This window comes from Myotis yumanensis, unplaced genomic scaffold (assembly GCF_028538775.1).
Source record: "Myotis yumanensis isolate MYYU_CA2020_CCGP unplaced genomic scaffold, mMyoYum1.0.hap1 SCAF_13, whole genome shotgun sequence".
NCBI lineage: Eukaryota > Metazoa > Chordata > Mammalia > Chiroptera > Vespertilionidae > Myotis > Myotis yumanensis.
The window spans coordinates 25,967,347-25,981,344 of NW_027223764.1; the positions used below are offsets into that span (position 1 = coordinate 25,967,347).

At 33.8% G+C, this 13,998-nt stretch overlaps 1 protein-coding gene across 3 annotated transcripts in view; it reads right to left on the reverse strand.

The window, feature by feature from the left end:
* Positions 1-13,998, reverse strand: part of KIF20B (kinesin family member 20B) — a 61,260-nt gene that overhangs the window by 16,641 nt on the left and 30,621 nt on the right. For all 3 annotated transcript variants that reach the window (XM_070432728.1, XM_070432727.1, XM_070432725.1), the window contains 5 exons: positions 13,591-13,741; positions 7,718-8,936; positions 7,238-7,376; positions 6,404-6,523; positions 4,111-4,171 (listed from right to left, as the gene is read on the reverse strand). In XM_070432728.1, coding sequence (XP_070288829.1) covers positions 4,111-4,171; positions 6,404-6,523; positions 7,238-7,376; positions 7,718-8,936; positions 13,591-13,741 — 1,690 coding nt within the window. The remainder of the gene's footprint in view (positions 1-4,110; positions 4,172-6,403; positions 6,524-7,237; positions 7,377-7,717; positions 8,937-13,590; positions 13,742-13,998) is intronic.

Consider the following 13,998-nt stretch of genomic DNA (forward strand, 5'->3'; position numbering starts at 1 on the left):
CCATATAAACAGAAACTGTCTGTTCTCTGCTGTACCCTATATGTCTAGAACAGCACTGGCATATATGAAGCACCAAATAAATATTTAATGTGCAGATGGATGCTTGGATGATTGCAAGAATGAATGGATAGATGGCAAGAATGAGAAGTAGAGGCAAACAGAGTGAGTGGAAAGGGAAAAGTAAAACTATCTCTATATGCAGAAGACATGATCTTACATATAGAAAATCTTAAGGAATCCCCAAAAAGGAAGAAAAATAAAGAAAACTTTATTAGAGCTCATAAACTAGTTCAGCAAAATTGCAGGATACAAAATCAATATAATCAAATTGATTTTCTTTTTATACACTAGCAATGAACAATCCAAAAATGGCATTAAGAAAATAATTCCATTTTCAAAGGCATTATAAAGAATAATATACATTATTATTAAATTTATTTATAATTTATATTAATTTTAAATTTATATTAAATTTATAATAATTTATTTATTATAATAAATTAACAAAAATGTGCAAAACTTATACACTGAAAACTAAAAAACATCATTGAAAGGAATTCCAGAAGGTCTAATTAAATGAAATGATATCCCACATTCATGACTAATACTGTTAGATTGGCAATTTCCCCAAATATACCCTCAGATTTGACAAAATCACCATCAAAATTCTAACTGGCTCTTTTGCAGAAAATGACAAGGTGATATTAAAATTCAGGTACAAATCCAAGGAACCCAAGCCAAAACAATCTTGCAAAAGAACAAAAGTGAGAGCATTCACACTTCCCATTTCAAAACTAACATACAGTAACAATACAGTGTGATACCAGCGTAAGGACAGACATACAGATCAATAAAACAAAATTGAGAGTACAAAAATAAACCCTTATATTGATAGTCAACTGATTTAAAGACAATGCAATGAAGGAAAGAACAGTCTTTGCCACAAATAGTGCTTGGACAGTTAGAGCTCCATAAGCAAAAGATACTTATCTCAAACAATACACAAACTTATGCTCAAATGGATGAGCTTAAAATGGATCAAAGATCTAAAAATAAAAGAACTTGCCCTAGCCGGTTTGGCTCAGTGGATAGAGCGTCGGCCTGCGGACTAAAGGGTCCCAGGTTCGATTCCGGCCAGGGGCATGTGCCTTGGTTGCGGGCACATCCCCAATGGGGGGTGTGCAGGAGGCAGCTGATCGGTGTTTCTCTCTCATCGATGTTTCTGACTCTCTATCCCTCTCCCTTCCTCTCTGTAAAAAATCAATAAAAATATTTTAAAAAATAAAAAAAAAGAACTAAAACTATAACTCTTAGAAAATCTACATAACTTTGAATGGGCAACAGTTTCTTAGACATAACAAGCTATCAAAACAAAATAGGTAAACTGAACTTCCACCAAAATGAAAAACTTGTATGCATCAAAGGACACTATCAAGTAATTGAAGAACAGCCCAAAGAATTAGAGAAAACATTTGCAAATCATTTATCTGATAAGGGCCTAGTATCCAGAATATATAAAGAATTCTTACAATTCCATAATAAGAAAGACAAGTAACCCAATTTTAAAATGGGCAAAGGACTTAACAAAAAATTGTCCAAATAAGATATACAAATGGCCAACAGCTGAAAACTAGATTCTCAGTATTTAGTCATTAGGGAAATACAAATCAATAACAATGGCATACTACTTGACACTCATCAGAATGTTAGGTTAAATAGTGTTCCCAAAATATTCATGTCCACCCACTATGAATGTAACCTTATTTGGAAATAGGGAATTTGCAGATGTAATCAAATTAAGAATAAAAGTAATTCTGGATTAGGATGGGCCCAAAATCTAGTATGACCAGTGTACTTAATGAAGAGGGAAATCTGTACAACACTAATAAGAAGACACCGATACAGACATACCATGTTAAAACAAAGGCACAAACCAAGAAATACAAAGGATTGCCATTACCCACCAGAAACTAAAAAAGATTCTTTCCTAGAACCTTCAGAAGAAGCATTTCAATATCTTTATTTTGGATTTCTAGTTCTCAGGACTGTAGGAGAATAAGTTTTTTGTTATTTTAAGTTACCCAATTTGTGATACTTTGTTACAGCAGTCCTAGGGAACTAAGAAAGATAGCTATAACTTTAAAAATGAAAAATAACTAGTATTAGTAACATCATAAAGAAACTGGAGCCCTCATCCACTACTGGTAGGAACACAGAATAATACAGTAAAAAAAAAAAAAGTACAGTCACTGTAGTAAATTTTGACAGTTCCTCAAAGAGTTAACCATACAGTTACCATGATCCAGTAGTTCCACTCCTGGATATATATTCCTAAGAGAATTGAAAATATATATTCACCCAAACATTTGTGCACAAATATTCATAAAAGCCAAGAAGTGGAAACAACCCAAACGCCTACCAACTGATACATAAATAAAATGTAATATTAGTTGGCCATAAATAAGAATGAAGTACTGGTACATACTACAATATGGATAAAACTTAAGAACATGCTAAGTGAAAGAAGTCATACCCAAAAGGCCACACCTTATATGACTCAATTTACAAGAATTCATATAAGTGACTGTCTACAGCAGGCAAGTCCAATAAAGACAGACAGTAGATTAGTGATTGACGGGGACTAGCTAAGGAAGGGTTTCTTTTGGGGGGGTGATGAAAATATTATGGAATTCAGAGTGGCAGTGATTGTACAACCTTGTGAATATACTAAACCCACACAAATGTTCACTTTTTTAAAAAAATATATTTTATTGATTTTTACAGAGAGGAATAGAGAGTTAGAAACATCGATGAGAGAGAAACATTGATCAGCCGCCTCCCACACACCTACCACTGGGGATGTGCCCACAACCAAGGTACATGCCCTTGACCAGAATTAAACCTGGGACCCTTGAGTACGCAGGCCGATGCTCTATCCACCGAGCCAAACCGGTCAGGGCCAAATGTTCACTTTTAAAGGGTAAATTTTATGTGATACTATATATTATATCTCAAAAAATTTTTAAACAAACTTATTAAGATAGCTAAGTGAATGGCATTCAGTATTTAAATAAAAATGTAGAAGTCAGGAAAAGCCTCAAGAACTGAAAATGCAAAACTTTTTTTAATTTTGTTGATTTCAGAGAGGAAGGAAGAGGGAGAGAGAGATAGAAGCATTAATGACCAGAGAGAGAGTCACTGATTGGCTGCCTCCTGCATACCCCCTACTGGGGATTGAGCTCACAACCTGAGCATGTGCCCTCACCAGGAATCAAACCATGACCTCCTGGTTCACAGGTCTACGCTCAACCACTTACCAGGCTGAAAATGCAATTTTTTATTAAGAGATGAGTAAGTGATGGGGAAGAAAGGAATCTGCATAATTTTACATACAGAAATTAAGGGATGGACAAAAGTGGGTAAGAACTCTGTGCCAAAATGTGCATGAATATAGCAAGTAGACTACAAAAAATGTGTAAATAATGAAGGCCAGCTATTTGAACACATAAGAGACTGTACCTAAGTGCACTGTGCCCTGTGACATTCTTTTGAGTTAATAAAACTATTATAATAATCATACCCTGCATGTCTTTCCCCATACGAACATGTAAACCTACTGTATGTAATTATCAACAAAGAAATTTTTAAAACATTCTAAATAAAAAAAATCAATACAATTTGAGTTTGAAAAAAGCAAAATTCAGCACATACAATTTGAACCTAAAATTGTAAATGTTCCTTTTAAACTTTATAAATTTTTTTTTTAATTTTAAAGCTGTTTTACTTAAAGTATATTGTTTACATGATTTTGTCTAGAAATCTATTCCATTCATTGTGACCTATGAAACTTTATTTTTCACAAAATGCTGGCCATTTCCTAGAGCTCAATGGGCCTTTGACTGAATATTTCTTAATGTTTTAATTTTCAAGAATAAACTTTATACTGATAAGTTACTCATTAGAATCAATCAATGCTTTCTTTTGACAGTGTTATAGCCTATGCTGCCCTTAGTTTACTTTAGAATTTTCAAAGGAAAATGTTTAAACAAACTGGTATTGCAACTATTTTGTCAATCATTTTAGTATTAGAAGTAGAGGTTTGTTCCTGACCTTTGCACACTCTCTCATACTGCTGTATAGTTTCTTCCACTTTCTGGTTACTTAACTGCTCCTGCAAAATGAAAGAATATGGATGAAATGCAAATATAATAAACACACAAAAATATTTAATAGTGGGGCCTGAAAACAAGGTTCAATATTAGGTTCGAAATCTGTCTCCTATAAAGCTGACTACTAGTCTTGAGCTTCCAAGTTTCTTACACCTTGGAGGAAAGGGCAGAGTGAGAGTGAAAAAGAAAAAAATAGTAGTAAAAATTTTATACCTTTAATCTACCTCAAAGTTACTGCCCAGTCATTTTACTTAACATTTTACGTTATTGTGTTCTCTTATGCACCACAAAAAGCAAAAACAGGGAAATGGAGGTTCACTATGTAGTTAACAAAGGACAAATAAGAAAAACCACTAAAAAGTTCCATATCAGTAAATTCAAAATGCAGAAAAATAGGACCCTCCAACCCCCTCTATGTAGAAAGTAGATGGAAGGTTTGAATAACCAAAGCCTTAAGGGCAAAGATTAAATTATTAGCACTAAAAATCCTCCAATTCCAGTTTTGTTTTATTTTAATATTTTTTTATTGGTAGAATAAGAGGGAGAGAGATGGAAACATCAATGATGAGAGAAAATAATTGAGTGGCTGCCTCCTGTACGCCCCACACTGGGATCCAGCCCACAACCCAGGCATGTGCCCTGACCGGGAATTGAGCTGTAACCACCTGATTCATAGGTCAATGCTCAACCACTGAGCCACCGCAGCAGGGCCAATTCCAGTTTTAACTTGTTAAGTAATCCAACCCATTCCTTACCTCATCTAACTTCAGCACTACCTTCTTAGGTTATAAGTCTTAGAATAAATCATTACAGAACCTAAAGATCTCTGAATTGTATTATGAAAGTATAGATTGCTTTATTAAAACGGTATTCAGTTAAAAATTTAAATCACATGTTTATATATGAATATTCATTAGTTTACTTCATTTAAAAGCAAATGTGTAAAGACTACAGTAACCTTTCTTTATTGCTGCTTTATCCAATTAATTGATGTTAAGTAAAACATAACCATTTAGGAAACAGGAGAATAAAAAGAGAACCCAACTATGCTGATCATCTGGAAAAAAAAATACATATATATATATATATATATATATATATATATATATATAAAACCATTTATAAATGCTTAAGTGTCCTCTTTTTTTTTTTTTTTTTTTTTTTTTTTTTTTAAATATATTTTATTGATTTTCTACAGAGAGGAACGGAGAGAGACAGAGAGTTAGAAACATCGATGAGAGAGAAACATCGATCAGCTGCCTCCTGCACATCTCCCACTGGGGATGTGCCCGCAACCAAGGTACATGCCCTTGACCGGAATCGAACCCGGGACCCTTCAGTCCGCAGGCCGACGCTCTATCCACTGAGCCAAACCGGTTTCGGCTTAAGTGTCCTCTTAAAAAAATTTTTTTTTACAGGTCCTGAGCTTTTTCTTTTCACTTTTGATTTTGAAATAACTTTAGATTTTATAAAAGAATTGCAAAGATACCAGAAATTTCCTGTATAACCTCCACTTAGCTCCTCCTAATTTCAACATCTTCTATTACCATGGAATATTATTTTAAAATCAAGAAATTAACTAACATTGGACACAAACAAATGAGAAGTTTAGTCTCGAAAATGGAAACAATTATTTTTGTATGGGGAAAAAAATTAGCATTGGTATAATACTATCAAAACTGAAGACTTTATTTGGATTTCATGTTTCTCCAACAATGTTCTAGAATCCAATCATGATACAATGCCACATTTAGTCTTCATGTCTCACTAGTATCTCATCTGTGATAAGTGTCTCAATAATACTTTAATGACTTTGCCACTTTCTACTGGTCGGGTATTTAGTAGAACATTCTCAGTTTGGGCTTGTCTGATGTCTTCTCACAATTAGACTAAGTTAAAGGATTTGGAGGAAGAGTACCACAGAAAAGATGTGCCCTTTTGGTCACATCAAATCAGGAAATACATGTTACCAATATGGCTTACCACTGGTGATTATATTCTTAAACACTTGGTTAAAGTTAAGGTGTTGTCTGCCAGGTTTTCTTACTGTAAAATTACTATTTTTTCCTTCCCATACTCTAGTCATTAGAAGCAAATTACTATGACCTTATTTGATTTTAACCAATTTTTCAATTACAGAAAAGGCTAAAAGAGAATTTGTTATAAAAAACTGATTTTTTTAGACACTAAAATACATGGACTCTAATTAAACCACCCTTTAAAAAAACTGATACCTTGAGTTGCTGAATGGTTCGCTGTTTCATATCCATTTCCTGAGAACACTGGTTTTTCTTTTTCTCCAGTTCATTCATTTTAATCCTCAGTAATTTTTCCTCATCACGCATTAGAGATACCTACAAAGTAATGATTATAAAACAAATTTTTTTTAAATGCTTTTTGTTTAAAATTAATGGCCACTGATTCAAAGATTCATGTCCTTAAAAACTCATTAAAGCGGCCACTGGGGGGAAAGGGGGAATTATCTGTAATACTTTCAACAATAAAGATAAATTTCTTTAAAAAATATATTTTATTGATTTTTTACAGAGAGGAAGGGAGAGGGATAGAGAGTTAGAAACATCGATGAGAGAGAAACATCAATCAGCTGCCTCCTGCACACTCCCCACTTTTTTCTAGTTCACAACCAAGGTACATGCCCTTGACCGGAATCGAACTTGGGACCCTTGAGTCCGCAGGCAAACGCTCTATCCACTGAGCCAAACCGGTTAGGGCGATAAAGATAAATTTTTAAAAACATTAACAAATTAGATTCTAACATAGTATAAGATATGGCTTCAAATTATCAGGATATTTCCTAATACTCTAAAGGAGAATGCATATGAAGAAATAATTTTCTTCTTACATTTTAAGAATTTCAAACACTTGTAAGTGTTCTCAAAAAAGAATCAACATAGCATCTTGCATGCAACAGCAAAATCATTATCATGGAAAAGTCAACAAAGACATTCCAGGGAGAAATTATTGGCTCACATTTCCAAGGTTTATTGATACATAAGGAAAACCATCTTTACCATTTAAATTGAATGCACAGCTTTCAAAGAGCCTACCTCTTTCTGTACTTGCTTAATCTGTTTTTTGGCATCAGTCAGTTTCTCTTTCAGCTCAGCATTATCTTCTTCCTTCCTCTGAAGATCTGCTTTCAGGTTCTGGGTAAGGGCAGAGCTTGCCGAGAGCTCCTCTTTCAATCTATAAAACACAAACCACTTTCCTATAGTGACACACCATTAATCACTTTGTATCATATTTGTGAGACAATAACAATCTACAAAATTACATCTTTTCACAAATTTAGAATGTCCAAACCATGAATGAGTCCTTTAGAGAAAAGTTCAGATTCTATAAAAAGATCTTTGCATATAACTTGGCTCCAAAGATTTATATAAACAAAGTCCAAGTCTTCACTCATCTCAAATGCTATACTGCACCAGATTAAGTTATGCCCACCTAAATTACTTAAAAGCTACATAACAAAATCAATACAATGAATGCTTTGCATATTATAAATATTTGAATAACATTTAGCTTACTTTTCCATCTCTTGCCAGTTGGTTTCTTTTTCTTCTTCCTTTAATTGAAGGGAATGCTTTGCATCTTCCCAATTATTTGTTAACCGTGTGATTTCTTCTTTCAACTTGACTTCCCTTTGGTTTAAATTTTTGATGTTTTTGATACAATCCTGATGATCTGCTTGAAATTCCTTTAGATTTTTTTCTAGTTCCAAGATGATAGATGTTTTTTCCAAAATTTCTTGTTCTAACTTGGTTGAATGACTACATTCAACTTTCTGAGTTCTTAACATGGCTTCAAGTTCATTTATTTTCACTTTATAGTAGGCAACCTCTTGTGTGAGTTCTGAAAGTGCTCTTTTTCCCTCAACTACTTGCTGTACTTGAACATTGAGACTAACATTTTTTTCTTGCAATTCTTCCTTCAGCTGCTGTGTAAGACTTTCTTTTCCTTTTAGTAGGTCATCTTGATTTTTATTTTCTGTTTTTAGTCTCTTGTTATCATCCTCATAGCATTTTAATTCTGCTTGTAATTTTTCAATTTGTTGTTCTAGTTCCTGGATCTGATGACTTTTTTTGGAGGAGGCCTTTACAATCTCCTTACATTCTACCCAAATGGCATCAATACTAGAGTGGAAAGAACTTTCCCTATTAGGTTTAACCTGCTTACTTACCAAATAATCATTATCCAAAGGGTGTAACTTTGTATTTGGCAAATCATCCTCCTGAGAACCACGTGAGAGATCCTGGAGATTGAGTAAATCTATGTTTGAGATCTGAGAAAATGAATCAAGGGTTCGTAGTTCATCTATTTTTGCTTGCATTAATTTTATTTGTGAAACATTATGAGTGATGGTTCTTCTAGCGACTTCTATCTCCTCTGACAACTTCATGATCTTTTCCTCCTGTTCTTGATTTATACCTCTCTGTATCTGTAATTCAGAAATTGCATTGTCATAAGTTGACTGAATTTGTTGGACATCTATACTTAAAGAAAAGCTCTCCTTCTTAGAAAAAGAAAGCTCCTGCTGCAAAGCAACAATCTGTTTACTTAATTCTGCTTTATCTTCCTTTTCATTTCTAAGTTCATTCTCAACAGTGAGTAATCTTGCTTTCAGCTCTTCATTATCATTATTTTCTTGTACAACTCGAATGTTTTCCTCATTTTCTGAAATGCTCTCTTGCACTTCTTCACTTTTCTTTTGGTCTTCAGTGACAGTTGGACTAATGTGTACAGGTCCTTTAAAAATAGGAAAATTGCTATTAATCTGGCAAACCTTAAACTAAAAAGTAAACAGATAAGCCAATATTCAAACATAGGAAACATGAAAGCAAACTTTTAATGAAAAACACAAACTACTGCATGAAAAAACTAAGCCCATTTATGTAAAAACTACAGTTCTGTAAGATAATGGAAAGAGTTAGCATATTTTATAACTTTCAGTATTATTTAAATTTCCCAACACAAATCTTTTTTTTTAAATATATCTTTTATTAATTTCAGAGAGGAAAGGAGAGGGAGAGAGAGATAGAAACATCAATAATGAGAGAATCACTGATCGGCTGCCTCTTGCACATCCCCTACTGATCAAACCCACAACCGGGCATGTGCCCTTGACTGGAATCGAACCTGGGACGCTTCAGTCCGCAGGCCGACGCTCTATCCACTGAGCCAAACCGGTTAGGGCTAAAAGTTACTTTTAATGTTCATTTTGACAAGTTAATTCACCTCATTCATACAACTGTCAAGTAAAAATTACGTTCAAGTTTTTCTCATAGATTGTAAGATTAAATCTTGAAACATAATTCTCAGTCCTCTAGATACATAAATTTATATATGTATATATCCAATATTTATTTTATTTATTTATTCATTCCTTCCTTCCTTCCTTCCTTCCTTCCTTCCTTCCTTCCTTCATTTATTTTAATCCTCACCGGAGGCCATTTTCTTTTTTTTCTTCCCCTGAGGCCATTTTCATTGATTTTTAGAGAGAGAAGGAGGAAGGGAAGGAAAGCGAGGGAGAAAGAGAAAGAGAGAGAAAGAGAGAGAGAGAGAGAGAGAGACAGACAGACAGACATTGATGTGAAATAAAAACATTGATAGGTTACCTCCCATACGTGCCCCAACTGAGGATCAAATCTGCAACCTACGCATGTGCCCTCACGGGTAATCAGACCTGCAACCTTTTGGTGTACGGGACATTGCTCCACCAACTGATCCACCCGGCCAGGGCCACAAATTTATCTTTATATGTTTTCATACAACTTCCATTACTATAATCAGGGTCTGGTGGTTATCTCAAATCCTAGGAAATTACTTCAAAACATGTAAGAATCTGACTCTGTGGTTCCAATTTTATTTTTTCCTTTTCTGTTTGACTTCATGGTTTGATGTTTAAACTTTCTACACAACATTGCTCTGATATAATCAACTACATATGTCCTTTTGACCTTTATTCACTGTTGATTTCACCTGTTTTTATTTAATGTCCTCACTAAGCATGTAAGATTCATATTCCTCAGGCTTAAAGGTCCCAGATATAATATGAAATACAAGCAATACTATTCCAAAAAAGCAAGACAGTTTTTGGGGGGTAGGGGGTTGGCTTGAAATCCTATTCGTTAAAAAACCTATTACTTTCAGTGCAATGAATTAAAAAAGTATATTTTAGCCCTGGCTGGTGTTTTTACTTTACAAATACAACCCATATTCTTTTCCTTCACCAACTGTCTAAATGCTTTGGGGCAGCTGTAATTGTGTGATCCCATTTATGGGATCCCAAGATCTCTTTTCTTAAATACATTCTGATTGTAAAAGTTCATTGGACAGCCATAACCGGTTTGGCTCAGTGGATAGAGCATTGGCCTGCGGACTGAGGGGTTGCGGGTTCGATTCCGGTCAAGGGCATGTACCTTGGTTGCGGGCACATCCCCAGTGGGAGGTGTGCAGGAGGCAGCTGATCGATGTTTCTCTCTCATCGATGTTTCTAAATCTCTATCTCTCTCCCTTCCTCTCTGTAAAAAAATCAATAAAATATATTTTTTTTAGAAGTTCAATGGACAAAATTTTATTATCAATAATTTACATGGCTGTCTCCTGCCTCAGAGAGAACAGCGGAAGCATGGAATTACCCCTGTTGTATAGCCTCACTTCCTTGGATTCTCGGTTTATTCTAAGAATTCCAGCTACTCTGAAATCTTCAAGATTTGGCCTTATTTACTTTTACAACAAAGCTGCCCACTAAATCTAATAGATTTCTAATAATAATCTTGAACCAATGTATTGTTTTTCATTAGATCTCCCAGCATCTTATAAAGCCGTGGCAAGTCATCCCAAAGTGAAATAACCTGGTCTTCTCCACTGGTTCACTCTGTTCTACTTTCCATGCAACCTAATTCTCTATTTGATAATATTTTCATACCTATGAATTCATCAATGGAAATAACTAATTGAGAAAACCAAATGATGATGTTAAGAGTCCTGGATGATTTTTTTTCTCATAATAGACATGTTTTTTAAAAAATCCTCTTACCCTTTAAAAATGTCTGAACTCTTATTAGGAATGGAGATGGGATCTAAGCAACTTAAAAATGACAACAAACAGATATCCCGAGCTCACAAATACATCCTGACTATCCTGAGGGAAGAGATTGGAGTCATGCACACTATATACATGTAGTCCCTATACCCTGAAGTGAATACAGAAAGCTCCTGTTATCAAGTAATATTGTTCATATAATTTCACTATATTTCAAGAATCAGGATACATAGTGTGATCACTTCCTAAGTTATATAAATGTCCAACCACTATGTTGTACACCTGAAACTAATATAATAATTATATGTCAACTGAAATGGCAAAAAAATTTAATTAAAAAAGAACCAAAATATAATACAAAATACAAGGTAAATCAAACCAAAATATTTTTATCTGATTTTTTTTAGATATTTGTACTATTTTTTCAAAAAATTTAAAAAGTTTTACTAGTATGTCAAAAGATTTATAGAACATATTCAGGACAGCCTTGTGAGGTAGAAATTAAAATCAATCCAGCAATAAAGATAGGAAAAACTCTACTGTATCTAGTTTACTTTTAAAAAGTAAACAAAAAGAAAGGAATACAGTTAACACTTTAATTCAATATTTACACTACATGCAACCTATATTTACACAGATTACTTCTTTTCGTTGTAAAAAGTTAGTTTTGATTGAAAAATCCTAAATAGACTGTATCATATCTCTGGTTTGTCTCCTTTATCACTATCTGAAAATTATTTTTTGGACTGTTTGGTTACCAGTTTCCCCCAAGTATAGATACAGTGATCTCAAAAAGTAAATTCACTTTCATAGAGAAAAGGCTTTGTATTCCCTTTAAAAAAAAACCACACACACTTATTAAATTAATTGGGGTGACATTGGTCAACATGAACATATAAGTTTCAGGTGTGGGTTTCTATGTTACAAGATCTGTATATTGCACATCACCCAAAGTCAAATCTTCTCTGCATTTCCTTTTAAGAACAGAAAACATGCTTCCCATGGAACTATCAACCTCCTTCTATCCTAGTAGTTATAATAGTCACATATTTGTTCTGGATATCTTTTAGTAGCAGGTGGAGAGGAAAGAGGGTGGTTATATCTATAGTTTTTATGTGATCCCTTATGTAATCCCTATATTTTTTTAATAACATAAGTAGTGGAGAAATAGCCAAAGTGGTTGTGATTTTAAGAAGTAATAAAAATTTGTTATGTTAGCTAAACTTACTCAAATCTACTCACATCCAAATTATTTAGCTATAGTTCTTAAATAATCTTCTTCATGAATGAGTTATCTTTAGGACTATCATCTGTGTATAACACTGGCTCCTGGCCAATTCCTAGTTATCTATATTCTCAACTAGTCTATGACATGACAAAGATGAATGAAAGAGAGGAAGAATGCAATGGAAATCACAGCAAGGTTATCCTCCCAGTAGCAAAGCACACCTCCTTCAATGGATGACAGAAGGCATATGCATATTTGTCTCAATCTATTAGCTCACACAAGCATAATATATCCTACAAAACATTTACCTAATGCTGTATTATCCTTAAGGCACCTACTTTTGAAAACATTCATTTTACTGAGGTTCTGTGAGGTGTTTAGTATGTTGGTGTATTACCCACCTGTTTTCAACCTTGACAACCTCAGGAGGCAAGTACTGTATATTTTATTTAACTAATGTCCAAAGTTAAGACTTAACTCATCCATTTTTCTCAAGGTGAAGCAGCTAGCCAGGTTTCTAAAGCTAATGCACGTTCTCTGAGAAAGCCCTACCCCCCTGAATCATACTACAAAAGTTTTCCAAAAGAAATAATGAACAGTTTACAAAGAATGTAAATGCTGGTATGTTCTTCCACATATACAGGTAGAGAGTAAGCATGTACCCACTTTTTTTTTAAATAAATTCTATAGTAACAGAATTCATTCTCGAGCACATTTGTCTTTAGTAGTATTTAGTTCAAAGTCTTCCTGTCAGATTTCCTTTTCTCCAAATGAATAAAAAAATGCAAAGGTAGAAAGCAATGTGGAAAGATTTGGGTGAAAAAAAGGTACTATGATTATGAAAATGAAAGTGATATGTTTTAACTATTATAAGCAGAGAAGTAAAAGAATTACAGGCATGCAAAAGTGATAAAAGCACAATATCTAAAATATATTTATTATAATAAAAGAGCTTTAAATACACCCATCCTCAGGTTCATAACATGTTAGCATAAACATTAGTGACATTTAGATTTCTTCAGGGTTTTTTCCCTAGACAAGTAAATTTCCTCCATTTGCATCTGTTCTGCTTACTGGTTTAGGAATTAGCTTTCTTAAAGGCCTCTTGTTGGCAAATGAAGCAGTACCTTTCTTAGCTGGTGGCTCATCTTGCTGAAATTCATTTTCGTTTAATCTTTTTCTTCCTGAATAAGTTTTACTTTTGTTGTCCTTAGGCATTTCAACTGGTTCATTATAAGCCAATTTATTGTTTAATATTACAGATGTACCAGCCTTGTCCTAAAATAAAATAAATTCAGATTAGTTCACATATAGAAAGCTACAATAAATGTAAAAACTATATAAACTGTTTGATAGTGCATCATAAAAGTTTTATTTTCAAATTTGTTGAAACACTTTTCTAAGTTATTTCTTATATCTCACTCTAAGATAACTGAGGACTCTGCAAATGAGTAATATTGAATAATGTGTACACTCAATAAGGACAAGAAAACGTTGTCTTAAAATCAGTTAAGCATGTAGTTTCACCTGATATA